The sequence below is a fragment of the Lissotriton vulgaris genome, chromosome 6, assembly GCF_964263255.1.
Source record: "Lissotriton vulgaris chromosome 6, aLisVul1.2, whole genome shotgun sequence".
Taxonomy (NCBI): Eukaryota; Metazoa; Chordata; class Amphibia; order Caudata; family Salamandridae; genus Lissotriton; species Lissotriton vulgaris.
Genome location: NC_141694.1, coordinates 1,163,608,928 through 1,163,621,943, shown reverse-complemented (window position 1 = coordinate 1,163,621,943; position 13,016 = coordinate 1,163,608,928). Strand labels below are relative to the sequence as shown.

The 13,016-nt window shown below is 47.1% G+C and overlaps 1 protein-coding gene across 1 annotated transcript in view; it reads left to right on the top strand.

The window, feature by feature from the left end:
- AGPAT4 (1-acylglycerol-3-phosphate O-acyltransferase 4) overlaps positions 1–13,016 on the top strand; it is a 371,388-nt gene that overhangs the window by 272,222 nt on the left and 86,150 nt on the right. Inside the window, exon 5 of the mRNA XM_086927247.1 lies at positions 653–806. Coding sequence (XP_086783373.1) covers positions 653–806 — 154 coding nt within the window. The remainder of the gene's footprint in view (positions 1–652; positions 807–13,016) is intronic.

Below are 13,016 nucleotides of genomic sequence, written 5' to 3'. Positions count from 1 at the left end.
ATCGTCTGCGGTTTTCAGAGCTGCTATGAAAACCGCAGTTGATTTCACTAAAAAAACTCAATTTCTCTGGAGGTTCTTGCCAACTTTACAACTCACACGCTACTCTTTGACACCCCTGCTTTCAACGAAACACGAACTCTGATTCGGTCATTCTCAGGATTCAGCCACACAGATTAAAATGCAATTCACCCTTCCATTCACACTATTCCTATCGTATAACGCTTCAAAAAAGACCTGAAACAATGAAGCGCCGTTTTCTTCCTGCAGCCATATACATCCTATCCTTCTTTGAATATTGTGCATATTAGGTTTATCTTGTACCTTCTGCCGCTGATAACAGTACTATATCATTTAATGTTTACTTGCATGGCACTGCACCTGCTCTCATGTACTTCTAATTGGAACTGTGATGTAAAATATTTTATATAGACTATGCCCTATATTTTGATTTAGAAATGCTCTCGCTTTAACTGCTAGTAATGGTGTTTTACACAACTGTGCTTCAATGTCTGTGCTCTGTTTATAGTGCATATTATATGTAAAGCTCCTCGTTGTTCTCGAGCCTTGTATATCCACTATAAAACTACTCACTAAATAAATAAGTAGATAATTACATAAATAACCCCATTCGGTTGACCTTTTTTTATCACAGTTTCTAATCCACTGTGAAGGAACGAGGTTCACAGAGAAGAAACACGAGATCAGCATGCAAGTTGCAGAAGCCAAGGGCCTTCCAAAACTAAAATACCACCTCTTGCCGCGAACTAAAGGATTTGCCATCACTGTACAGTGTTTGAGAAATGTAGGTAAGGAAAGTCGCATGCAGCAAAATTAAACCTGTTCTTCTGTTAAACTGCTTTTACTTTTGATGGGATTAAAGTATGTTGGTTGTATGTTAATATGTTTTTTAATGCGATTTAATCATGTAGTTATATAAAGGTGCGAGTCGGTAATAATGGGGTTACCCAGTGTCCCTCAGAACCTGGGTAAGTTTCAATTAAACCAAAGTGGTTCTGTCGGGTAGAAAGTACGTTAGTTAAAATCGCTCAAAGTGCAACGGTAACAACCTAGTGCAACCTCTAAAACACGCCAGTGGGACAAGACACCAATTACTTCTGGAATAATGACTAAGAGAAAGAACTTGGTATTGTTACTTTTATCAGAATTACTTCATTCAATGATATTCACAGTAAACAAAAACCGAAAACTGTCAACATAAGGAATTTACATGGATACAGGGTGAATAAAGTGACAGTGGTGCTTCAGTGCTCAACGGGTGTACAATATATACAGTGTGGTCATGATTGTCTATGTAAAAGTTTGCTGGTAGGCCAGATAACAATTTTACTCCAGTGACTCCTATCCTTCGTTGTATGGAATCGAAATTTGCCTAGCTTATGTAATGGTAAGTTTCAATTCTATTAAGGACACGGAGGCGGGGATTATGCTATAGCTTCCTTCGCTTTATTAACATAAAAACTCCACAGCAGCTCAGGAAAATATTCAAACAGTGAAAAAAATGCTTTCAATACAAAAAGCATTTGAAGAAACGTTTTAATAGTCCAAAAAACCACAACTCCCAAGGGTCTCTTGTGCACTTCTAGTCCACAGTCCTTCCACCATGTCTACTACAGATAGATAGCCAGTCCTCTCTTCCTCTTCTTCCTCTTTCTTCGCGCAGATTACGCATTCGCCTCACTGATCCTGTTTAGCTCCCTCGTTGCTTGCCAGAAAAAAGGACAGCGTAAGCGAGGAGTCACAGGAGTGGGACAGCATGACAGAGGAGCATCATATATTAGCAACATAACATAACCGCAGATAGGAAAACACTTTACTTACTGCCATACAGGCGGGCATGAACCACTGTGCATTCTGGGTGGGATAATCCTCGCCTCCGTGTCCTTAACGGAATTGAAACTTACTGTTACATAAGCTAGGCAAATTTCGATTCTATGTCAGGACCGGAGGCTTCAGATTATGCTAGTTCAAAGCTTACTCACCACCAACTTGGCCAGATCCACCACTGGTTTAAAATAAAACCTTTTAAACGTGGAGTCTGAGGACCAATCTGCAGCTCGCATTAAATCCTCCAAGCGAGCACCCACTGCAAACGCCTTAGAAGCCATGGCCCCTCTGGCAGAGTGTGCCCCAAAAAGCTTTGTATTGTTGCCTGCTTCTTGCATGACCCAACACACCCACCTTGCAATAGTGGGGGAGGAGACTGCTTTGTGTGGCTTCCGCAAGGCAATCAGCAATTGACGTTCGCCCGGAGGGCGGATTTCCAAGGTCATATCCTCATAAGCTTTTTAGCATTGCACAACACACAACTTAGGAGTGTCCAGAAAAGCTGGGTATGAGATAGATCGCGACGCCGACTTTGTGCGACGCCCCACAGCAAAAGTGACCCCATCCGGGGAGAAGACTCGCGCCGATATATCCAACGCGCGCACATCAGACACACGCCTACAAGAAACCAAGCACAACAGCATGGCTAACTTAGCTGAGAGCTCCTTTAGAGACAAGTAGGTGTTGGCCAGCCATGAAAGGAATAAATTCAAAACTAAATTGACGTCCCAAAGGACAGAATACCGAGGCTCCGGAGGCAACGCAAGACGAATACCTCGCAGAAGTCGGCAAACAAAAGGATGTTCTCCGACCGGAGAATTATCGATCGGGTTTTGACCCGCAGAAATCGCAGATCGAATCGCATTAATCGTTCTATAGGCAAGGCCATTGGTGGCTAGTTCAGCCAAGAAATTCAAAATGGGAACGAGGCCCGCGACCAAGGGATCCAAATCCCTTCGAAGACACCAACGCATCCACTTAAGCCAAGCGGATCTGTAGCGCTTCGTCGTACTATCGGCCCATGCTTTGGAGAGAAGGCCCTCAGCCGATTTCGAAAGGCCCGGGAGCGTCCAGCGTCTCCTGAGAGCCTCCACGCCATGAGACGGAGCGAGCTCCGCAAGATGAGAGGATGCGGTTCCTGATCCGGATTACTCAGGAGGAGAGGAAACAGGGGGAGTAGGATTGGAAAATCCCAAGAAAGTTCCAGAAGAACCGGAAACCACACTTGAGACCTCCAGAGCGGTGTAATCAGCACCAACTCCACTCCTTGGCGGCGTACCTGGGCCGCCGTCCGCACCACCATGGAGAACGGGGGAAACGCAAACGGCTTCTCCCGACTCCAATCCTGCAGAAAGGCGTCTGTGGCCTCCGCAAGGGGATCCGGCCTCCAACTGAAAAACCTCGGAAGCTGGTGATCCAGGCGGGACGCAAACAGGTCCACCGAAAAAGGACCCCAAAGGTCCTGTAGCCACTGGAAGACCCCTGAATCCAGTTTCCACTGACTGGCATCTCTGAGGTACCTGGAGTGCCAGTCCGCTACCTGATTGGCCTGACCCGGTAGGTACTCTGCTGTCACCGCAATGTGACGCGACAGGCAGTAGTCCCAGAAGTCCTTCGCCAAGTTCGCCAGAGCGCGAGAGCGAGGACCTCCTAGATGGTTCACATAACGAACCGCTGAAACATTGTCCATCCTGAGTAAAACGCAGGCCTTGACCGAATCTTTGGTCCAGCAACGTACCGCGAAGGAGCCCGCCAGGAGCTCCAAACAGTTGATATGCAACCGTTGTTCGTCTGAAGACCAGGCGGCACCGGTGGAGAAATCCCCGCACCGAGCGCCCCAACCCGATCTGCTGGCATCGGATTCTATGACGAGATCCGGGACTGACCCGAAAATCGCCCGACCATTCCATGCTTCCATGTGCGAAAGCCACCATGACATTTCCTCCTTCACCTCTTCCGTGAGGGGTGTCAACTGATCGTAGCTCATTCCTCTCCGGAGGTGTTGGGCTTTGAGGCGTTGAAGCGCCCTGTAGTGCAGGGGCCCCGAAAAGATCGCTTGGATGGAGGACGACAGGAGTCCTACCACCCTGGCGACGTGTCGCAAAGACGTACTGTCCTTCGTGACCGTCTGCCGTAACAAATGTCGGATTTTCGCGATCTTCCTGGACGGGAGGCTTAGAACGGCCTCCACAGAATCCACGACGAATCCTAGAAAGGTAAGTCTCTGAGTGGGAACCAGTACCGACTTGGAGCCGTTGATGACGAACCCCAGTCGCTGAAGGAGTTGCAGAGCTTGTCGCAACTGCCCGGCCAAAACCACCGGACACTGTCCCATGAAGAGAATGTCGTCCAAGTAGGCCAACATCCGCACTCCCTGGCCTCTCAGGTACTCCACCACCGGATGCAACACTTTCGTGAAGCACCAGGGGGCCGATGAAAGGCCGAACGGAAGGGCCGTGAACTCGAACACCCTGTCGTTCCACAAGAACTGAAGGAAACAACGATGCGGCGGGTGGATAGGAATCACCAAATAAGCATCCTTGAGGTTTAGCCTCACCATCCAATCCCGCGGGAGGAGCATGTCTCGAAGGAGGTGGATACCCTCCATCTTGAAGTGCCGGTAGACCAACCACCTGTTGAATTCCTTGAGATTGATCACCGGTCGCTTGCCCCCATCTGTCTTGTCCACTAGGAAGACATTGCTGACAAACCCATTGGGGTGGCACGTTGATTGACGGATGGCTCCCTTGCGAAGCAACTCCGTGACCTCTCCGTCTATCAAAAGCGCATCGGACTCTGAAAACACAATCGGCCGTGGAAAAACCTCCTGAATGGGGTGGTCGTAGAACTCTATGTGAAAACCACGGACGGTTTGCAAGACCCAAGCGTCAGCAGTGAGCAACTCCCACTCCTCGTAAAAGGACGCCAACCTCCCTCTATTTGGAACTTGATCCAAACAAAGTACACTCACCGGTGGTATTGTTGGGTCCGGAGTTTTTTCGGTAACCTCTGCCGCCAAAACGTTGCCCTCTGGTGGGGTAGAAATTATTGAAGTTCGCAGAGGTCTGGTACTGTCCTCTGCCGGAGCCGTGCCCTCTACTATTGGTTGGTTGGCCACGGCCGGTCGCGCGGCCCCTGCCGCGACCGGCCCCTCAAGAGAAACGCTGATGAAAAACGTGCTTGATGCTGGATTGTGCTTTGTCCAGCGAGGTAAAGGTGGACACAAATTTGCCCAGCTCCCTGATGAAAGGCTTGCCAAAGAGGCCCCCTTGGGCCACCGCGCCCGCCTCCGAAGAGGCTAAGTCTCCCAATTTTGGTCCAACTTAATAAGCAAAGATCGCCTGCGCTCGGTGGACAGGGCGCAGTTGGCATTCCCCAGGAACACGATAATGCGTTGTGCCCAGTTTGACAGCACCTCCGGGGAAATGACTGTGTCATTAGCTTTCGCCTCCTCCGCCATGTCGAGGATTTTTGTGGCAGGCCCGACTGCATCCAACAACTTATCCTGACATGATCGCCAGGATCGGTCAATGCCCTTGCAGGGGTCTTTCATGAATTTGGCCAGGAAGGTGGCCATTTTAGCGTCTAACTCGGGGTCATAGCGGCCTTGCCGTCCAAAGTGGGCCTTGGGCATTCCCCCCGCAAGCAACCTCTGGCTTCTTTCTCCAGCGGTTTGCGCAGGTGACCCGCAACGAACTTCGCCACAGTCTCCCCCAGAGTCCAGGCCGCGGACCGCGGGTGGACAATCTCGTCCGGGTCCAGCATGCCTGATTCATCCTGTGGAAGCTCCGCGGCTGAGCCCGAGGGGCGCCAAGAGCGCACCGACTCCCCGTCATCATCCGTGTCGGGGGAATCATACACCGGCGATGAGGGGGCTGTTCCCATGTCTACTGCGGACTCAGGGCCCGACAGAGGTGCAGGGGGAGCAGCAGTCGCCTTAGCCAAAAAAGCGACACTGAGACGCTCAAAGGCGCCTCTGTCCACCCCCTGCGTCCCTGAAGGGGGTCCCTCCCTGCAGGGTTTCTTTGGTGCCGGCGGTCGTTCGCCCGATGTCCCCGGGAGGTCAGTAGGTGCCCCCAAATGTGCAGACGCTAACTTAGCACACTCATCCACAATGCGTGCTGAGAGGCGGTCCTCCATGGGACCCACCACCTCAGTCACGCAGCGGTATATGGAACTATCCACCGCTTGGTAGAATTCATCATCCTGGAGGTAAGAGTAGGGCTCCTCCTCATAATCCCCTTTGTGGGCCATAACAGTAATGTTGAATCCAAAAAACTCTACTATACAGGGCAAAAAGGGGAAAAAAACCCCAAGACAGGAGCAACCCTGGCACTATATGCACCCAAGTGGGTGTACTGTAAATTTAATTTTTGGGCAGACAGGCTGACTGCAAGTACGTTATTGGGCCAACAGGTGTGGCAGATAGAGAGGCACCAACTCCCCAGCGCGCGGACCCTCCTCACCGGGACCGAGTCCAGCCACCCCTCAAGCGCGCTAAGCCACACGTTAATGTTTGGTGCACAAAAAGCGCCCGAAGGCGTTCACGCGGTCTACGCCGCAATACAGACCCCAGCGGGGCGTCAGGAATGCAGGAAATACCGACCCGGTAACCGGGCGTCAGAGGGGTAGGCGAGGGCAGGCTCCGGCGCAGGCAGGCTCCTCAGCGCGGCTCCCGTGACCGTAGAGACGCGCTGAGGAGTCGACGAGACGCGCGGGCGCCCTCTGGTGGGTTCTTCTGTCACCGCACCAATCGGGGAAAAAGAAAGTCGCGTAGGAACGATTAAAGCGTTCCCGCGGCTGAGGGCTCTGAAAGGAAAGACGGCGTAAACAACGCGACAAGCCCCCAACAATCCTAGCAATGTATCATACAGCAAATGTCACACACTTGAGGAAAACATCGAAAAGCACTTATCTGGCTGCGGGAGCAGCGAAGAAAGAGGAAGAAGAGGAAGAGAGGACTGGCTATCTATCTGTAGTAGACTAGAAGTGCACAAGAGACCCTTGGGAGTTGTGGTTTTTTGGACTATTAAAACGTTTCTTCAAATGCTTTTTGTATTGAAAGCATTTTTTTCACTGTTTGAATATTTTCCTGAGCTGCTGTGGAGTTTTTATGTTAATAAAGCGAAGGAAGATATAGCATAATCTGAAGCCTCCGGTCCTGACATAGAATCCTGGTAGTTCTGGACCTAAAAGTGTGCTTTGACGTTTCAACCCTAGTAGTGCCCCGGTTGGTGGTCACGGCGGGTCTTCATCAGGACAAGATGTGGGGGCAGGGGACGGGTTGACAGCCCTAGGGCGGCCAGAACAGTCGTGGCCGGGGTTGCGTGGATTAAAGGAATATTCAGGTTGATTCACAACGGGTATGGTTCTGTATGACTGCAACTCAACCCAGGACCTGCTCCTACTGTATGTATGGAGATTGAACCACCATATATCACTCGACCGAGACACCCTCCTTAGAGTGTCACCACAGTGGATCTGGTTTTCACAACTGCCTCAACGTGTCCTGGATCACAGCTTAAATCAAAAAGTGTGGTATTGTGACTGCTGGTCCACCCTCCAATTAGTGTACAAAAGGACATCAAAAAAGGAGTGAAGGAGAGATAAATGTGAGGGAAAGTTAGCAGAGCCTCACAGGAGCAACACCAATGGAGGTTTACAAGCTGGTACTCGCCTGCATCCTCAGGTTCTCATCATTAGCATCTGCCAACTGTCAAAAATAAATAAGGTGTGAATGGTGCAGAATAAGAAAAACTAAAGAGTGTAATGTGTATTCTATGAGTGACCCTGCAGGGATACTGAAATCTGACTTGGAAATTTGGTAAACCCTCGTTTAAAAACGAGCTCGGCAACACTATCTAATCTATTTTATTCCTTGCTGTGTGCCTGCTCAATTAAAACCAACATGTTTCATTGCCTTACACAGTTCGGTGGCAATTTCATCAGGGTTAGGGTCAGCATCCTCACTGCACCTCGTTTCTCCGTTTATTGTACCTGCAGAAACACAACATAACACACTTCATCAACTTATACATCAGACATGTATCAGGTTAAAAAAGGGAAGTAGTCTATAGGGAATCAAAGTATCCCATCTGGACTGTTTAGCAGGTAGTTGCCATTCATTGGCATACGAGCACCCCCGTAGAAGAAACTGGTATACCCCCTGTAGATTAGTTACAAGCTCATTACAGGCACTGGATTAAGTCAGTCTGTATGGGAGGAATAAAGAACAATCATTGCCATTCTAGTCCCCCGGACGGTGGTGGTGAGGAACACCTGGGACTATGAGGCCGAAGTTTCAAGACTCCTGGGAGTACGGCAACATTACAAACCTTTGGCAAGGGACCCTACAAAAGAGTTGCAAAATATTATAGCCTCATTGGTCTCCGAAGCAAGAGAGAAGAAATGGTTGACACATAAAGAAGCTGAATTCCTCATCAACCCTAAACCTAGGGTTCCGGCATTCTATATCGTGCCTAAAATACATAAAGCCCAACGCCCACCACCTGGGGGCCCGATAGTATCGGGGATTCAATCTTTACTTGAACCCTTATCCCAGTTCTCAGATTTCTCCTTAGGAAAATGTGTAGTATCGCAACCATCTTACATACAAGATACCACGGACATCTTAAGACATCTGGATACCGTGTTATATGATCCTAATCATCAATTCTTGGTGCCCATTGACATGGAGTCATTGTACACCAGCATCCCCCAGGAGGGGACATTGGTGGCAGAAGCTCGCGTCCTGGGGGCATGCGAATGGTTTTATGACACTTCCCAGACCTTTGAGAGGCCAAATATAGCAGGCTTGGCAGGCTTATTCCTGGGGGTGTGGCACCCATCCATGGTATCCACTTATTAAGAACAATATGCAGACTTCGTTAGTAGGACTTCTTAATATATATTCCTATCTTCCTTTCTGTTTTTTGGTTACTAAAATAGCACCAGAGAGGTCATTACTAAGTCATCACACAGGGGTCTACTTTGGGAACCTTAGTTAATGGAAGTTTAGGCACGGGCTCTAGCTTCTCCTCTACTTCTTTTTTTGTTTTACAAGAGACGTGGTGGTCGGCCACGGGTGCAGTAACTCGACTCTGTCCAGATAAATGGAGGGGGGGTGTTCTCCTGGGAGGGGTCCGTCTGGAGCGGGGGTTGGGTGCACTGGGTGGGGAGCATAGGTTTAAAAAACTAAATATTTTCCTCATTTACCTTAATGTTTGTTCGGATTGCCCTAGAAGGGTACAAATTCTGCAATATTGAAAAGATTCTCCTGCGCAGGTCATTATCCTTCGGGAAACTCATCTTTTGAAGGAAGAGATGTCTGAGGTATTTAAAAATCAAAAATGGGTAGATTATTTGATCTTCTCCAATCAGAGTGCCAATATAAGGGGTGTTGCTATATCAATTGGGAAGCAAGCAAAAGCATTTTACACTCTCTGGTTGACCCATGCTGCAGGTTGGTGATTGTGAAGGTTATCAGGGGTTATCCACTTACCTTGGTGGGCTATTACTGCCCAAACCAAGACTCTCTTAAAACTATTTTTTCGAGTCTCCTGGATTATCCAGACCCGGTGATCAGGGCTGGAGATTTTAACATAGTCCTGAACCCGAAATTGGATAAATCGACAGGAAGTAGAGCTAAGGTGCCCTCTAGATCCCGGATGTACCTCCAATCTTTGATAGCACAGACTGGACTCTGTGGCGTTTGGAGAGGCAGATTGGGTTCTCAGCTGGGAGTCTCATACTGCAATAGTAAATATGGCTACAGGTCAAGAATCGACCACATCTTGGTTGGTCACAGCTTGGGAGGTTAAGAATAAGGACATTGGTTATTTAACTCCCCATCTGTTCGATCATTCAGGGGTCTGGTTGGATCTTGTCCTGGCAGATAGTCAGCATCCTAGTGTCTGGACATTCGATAAAAACTCTGCTTCTCAATGGTGAGGAGAAGAAATTTTTATCTCAGGAGACTCAGGGTTTTTTGGGTATCAATGTAGGCTCGGATGCACTTCGGTGGTTTGGGATTCCCTAAAGGCCTTTTTAAGGGGCATGATCACGAGTCGGGTTTATTTCAGGAACAGACAATATAGAGAAAAGGTGGCTTACAAGGAGGCAGAGTTGAAGGTAGTAGAGTTGGACATAAATAAGGAGACTGACTCTGAAAAACTGCAGGAAATTTTGGTTAAATTAAAATGTTTAAAAGATTAGTTAGATTCCATCCTTCAGTCTAGGGCTGCACGTAGATGGGAGGCCAGTAAGCTTGCCCATTTTATAGACTTGGCATATATATCATCTGTATTGTTAGTTAATTAAGACCTTAGCATTACATTATTAAAAGTTACTAAATATTTTTAATGTATACAATTAATGTTAAGAACAATTAATAAATGACAAAAGTCCAAGGTAAACCTTATGGGAGACAACATAATATGTGAGCACACTGTGTCCCATTCTGGCCATAGTTTTTTTTTTTAACAAACTTTATTGTTTTTTTTTCTTTCTCCGGCTTTTGCCAAGCATATAACCACTGTGCACATAAAGTCCTCACATCGTTGTAAGCCATTGATAGGGAAGACAAGCCTCAAACATGTTACATAGTCGTCGTCGTGTTTAACCTGAGACATTACACTCAACAATTAGTACTATGCAGTGTATTCTCACTATCTAAAATACAGTTTGCCTAACAATATACTTGTAATATAGCAACACCCAAAAACACCCCCTCCTCCCTTCTGATTCCCACACCCCCAATACCGTCCGGCTCAGGTAACGCAGTGTGATAACCAAGTGAGCGTCTCTTTTTAGTTTTTTTTTTTTTTTAAATCTTTATTAATAGGAAGGAATAGTGGTTAGCCAGCATCATACAGTCATATGGTATTGGTTACAGTTTGTACATTTAACTTTTCGTACGTGACAAGAAGCATCACTGTAGCAAGGACTGTGCTGCATTAAACCTTTGAAGACTCGTAGATACGTTATCAGGTGGTCCATTCGCATGTACCGTAGTTTTCTATTCCCCCCCCCTTCCTGTACGATTCAACGGTAGCATCACTTTTTATAGTACAGAAATAACAAACTTCCCCCCCCCCAACCATGTGTCATCATTGCCATTGTGTCTCCACCCACTTCCCGTACCAGCATTTTTCTCAGCGCGTACTTCGGTACATAGCCAGGTCAAAGCCAATAATATCGTACTGTTGTTTTGCTGAGGTTAACACCCCCTATCCGCTTTGCTACTCCTCCTCCCCTTCTGAGTCCAGGTCGTCTCCCTCCGGTAAGGGGTCGCAGATTTCTCCTCTGTATATATTCCACGCCGCCCAGACTTTGTTCCACTTGCGGGGCGCCGCGCGTAGGACATAGACCGCCCTTTCTGTTACCATCAGGATGTCCATGTTCTTAGCCCACCTGCTTGCGGTGGGTAGTTCTGGTGCGCCCCACTTCTGTGCTATATCCCGCTTGGCCACTGTCATAGCCAAAGTTGCCCAAATCAGTTCATATCTACCCAGGTCATTGGGGTCCCAGATGTTCAAAAGGCATTTGCGTGGTTCAGGTAGTATAGAAAGTTTAAGGGCTTGGGAGATCGAGCGCATTATCGTCTCTTTTTAGTTTAATTATTTAGCATGTAGTGTCTGATCGCACTGCTCCGTCTATATACCGCAGGAGCCAATATACGTAATACTGCTTTAGTTCGCTCATTATTGGGTACTTGGAACGTCTAAGGTAGTGTCCGGGTTGACATTCCTATATGCTTCCACCATTATGTCCCAGTCCACGGAGATTGGGTTTTTCCTCAGACCACGGGCTTCCTCACTACGCAGCGCCACGCTTTCCGCTCCCGCCCGTCTCAGGGCTTCAGTATGCCACAGACACAGGGTGGTGGCTCTGGTTGACTTCCAGCGCATAATGATGGACCTTTTTGCTACTATAAGCGCCAAGTCCAGAAAACGGAGCGGAACCTTTTGGGATTTCGTCCGTCTACGACTAACTAGTATACTCTCCAGGGCCATGTTTCCCATGGGCAGTCGGGTTGTGCGTCCCAATATGCGTGTAACCCCTCTCCAAAACTCTCCAATGCATACACATGTCCACACCATATGAATTAGATCCACTTCAGGTAATTTACATCGGGGACAGTAATGTGCCGTTTCCGGATATATTCTGTGTAGTCTATTCTGGCCATAGTTCATTCAATTTCAAAAGACTTTTGACAGGTTTTCTAGCATTTTTAGGTTATCACTCCGGCTACAGTGTTTCACTTATTTCTTTTGTTTTAATAGTAGCAACAAATTATCAGGCAATTTAGTGACCCTACAAATAAACTGCACATTTGTTCCAGCAAGACAAAAATTGATCGTTATAGCTACATTACCTCTTCCCTGACTTAGGAAAAATGGTTTTAACAATTTAACAGTTTCACTGTGTAGAATTGTTACACGACTGTGGGGAAACAGAAAAACCCACCGGACCTGGGTCAATAACAGTACAGAAATTGGTGGTCACGGTGTAAGAATAATCATTTTAATCACATCACCCAAAATGGACTGTTTGCATGACACTAATGCAGATATAAATATACTTGAATTTTAGAATTGATTGAATAATGTGTTTATTTTGGGTGATATGATTAGAATGATTATTCTTCCCCTGTGTAGAATTGGGCAGATAAATAAAGCATGAGTAGCTAATCTCACTGATGCACCATACAAGCAACACAGAAAATTGATTGTTGCTGCATATTTACTTGCAACACCGTAAATCATCCAAGGGAGCAAAAATAATCGAAGTTTCCTAAATGTATGTTATACCTGGTATTTCAATTATTTTATTAAATATAATTGTGAGCCTGTTTTGCTCTAAACCCAAGTAAAACTTTTGCCTTTATCAATTTGATAATCATTTGCACATCTTCTCGAAATAAGTCTTATATTCTTTCCTAGATCATTCGTTTAAATTGCTCCTCAGATTTCCCCACTTTCCAGCTTGCTTTAGCATCTGACATAGGGCCTAAGTTATATGCCGACAGGATAATCTGTCAAAATATGACACATATCCCCTGTCTCATATTTCAAGAGCTACATAACCCACCAGCCAAGCTCTGAATGAAGCTGTTAGCCAATACAGTAAAAAATAATCAGACCATAGGGTCTCTTGTTGATTCTGTTTGT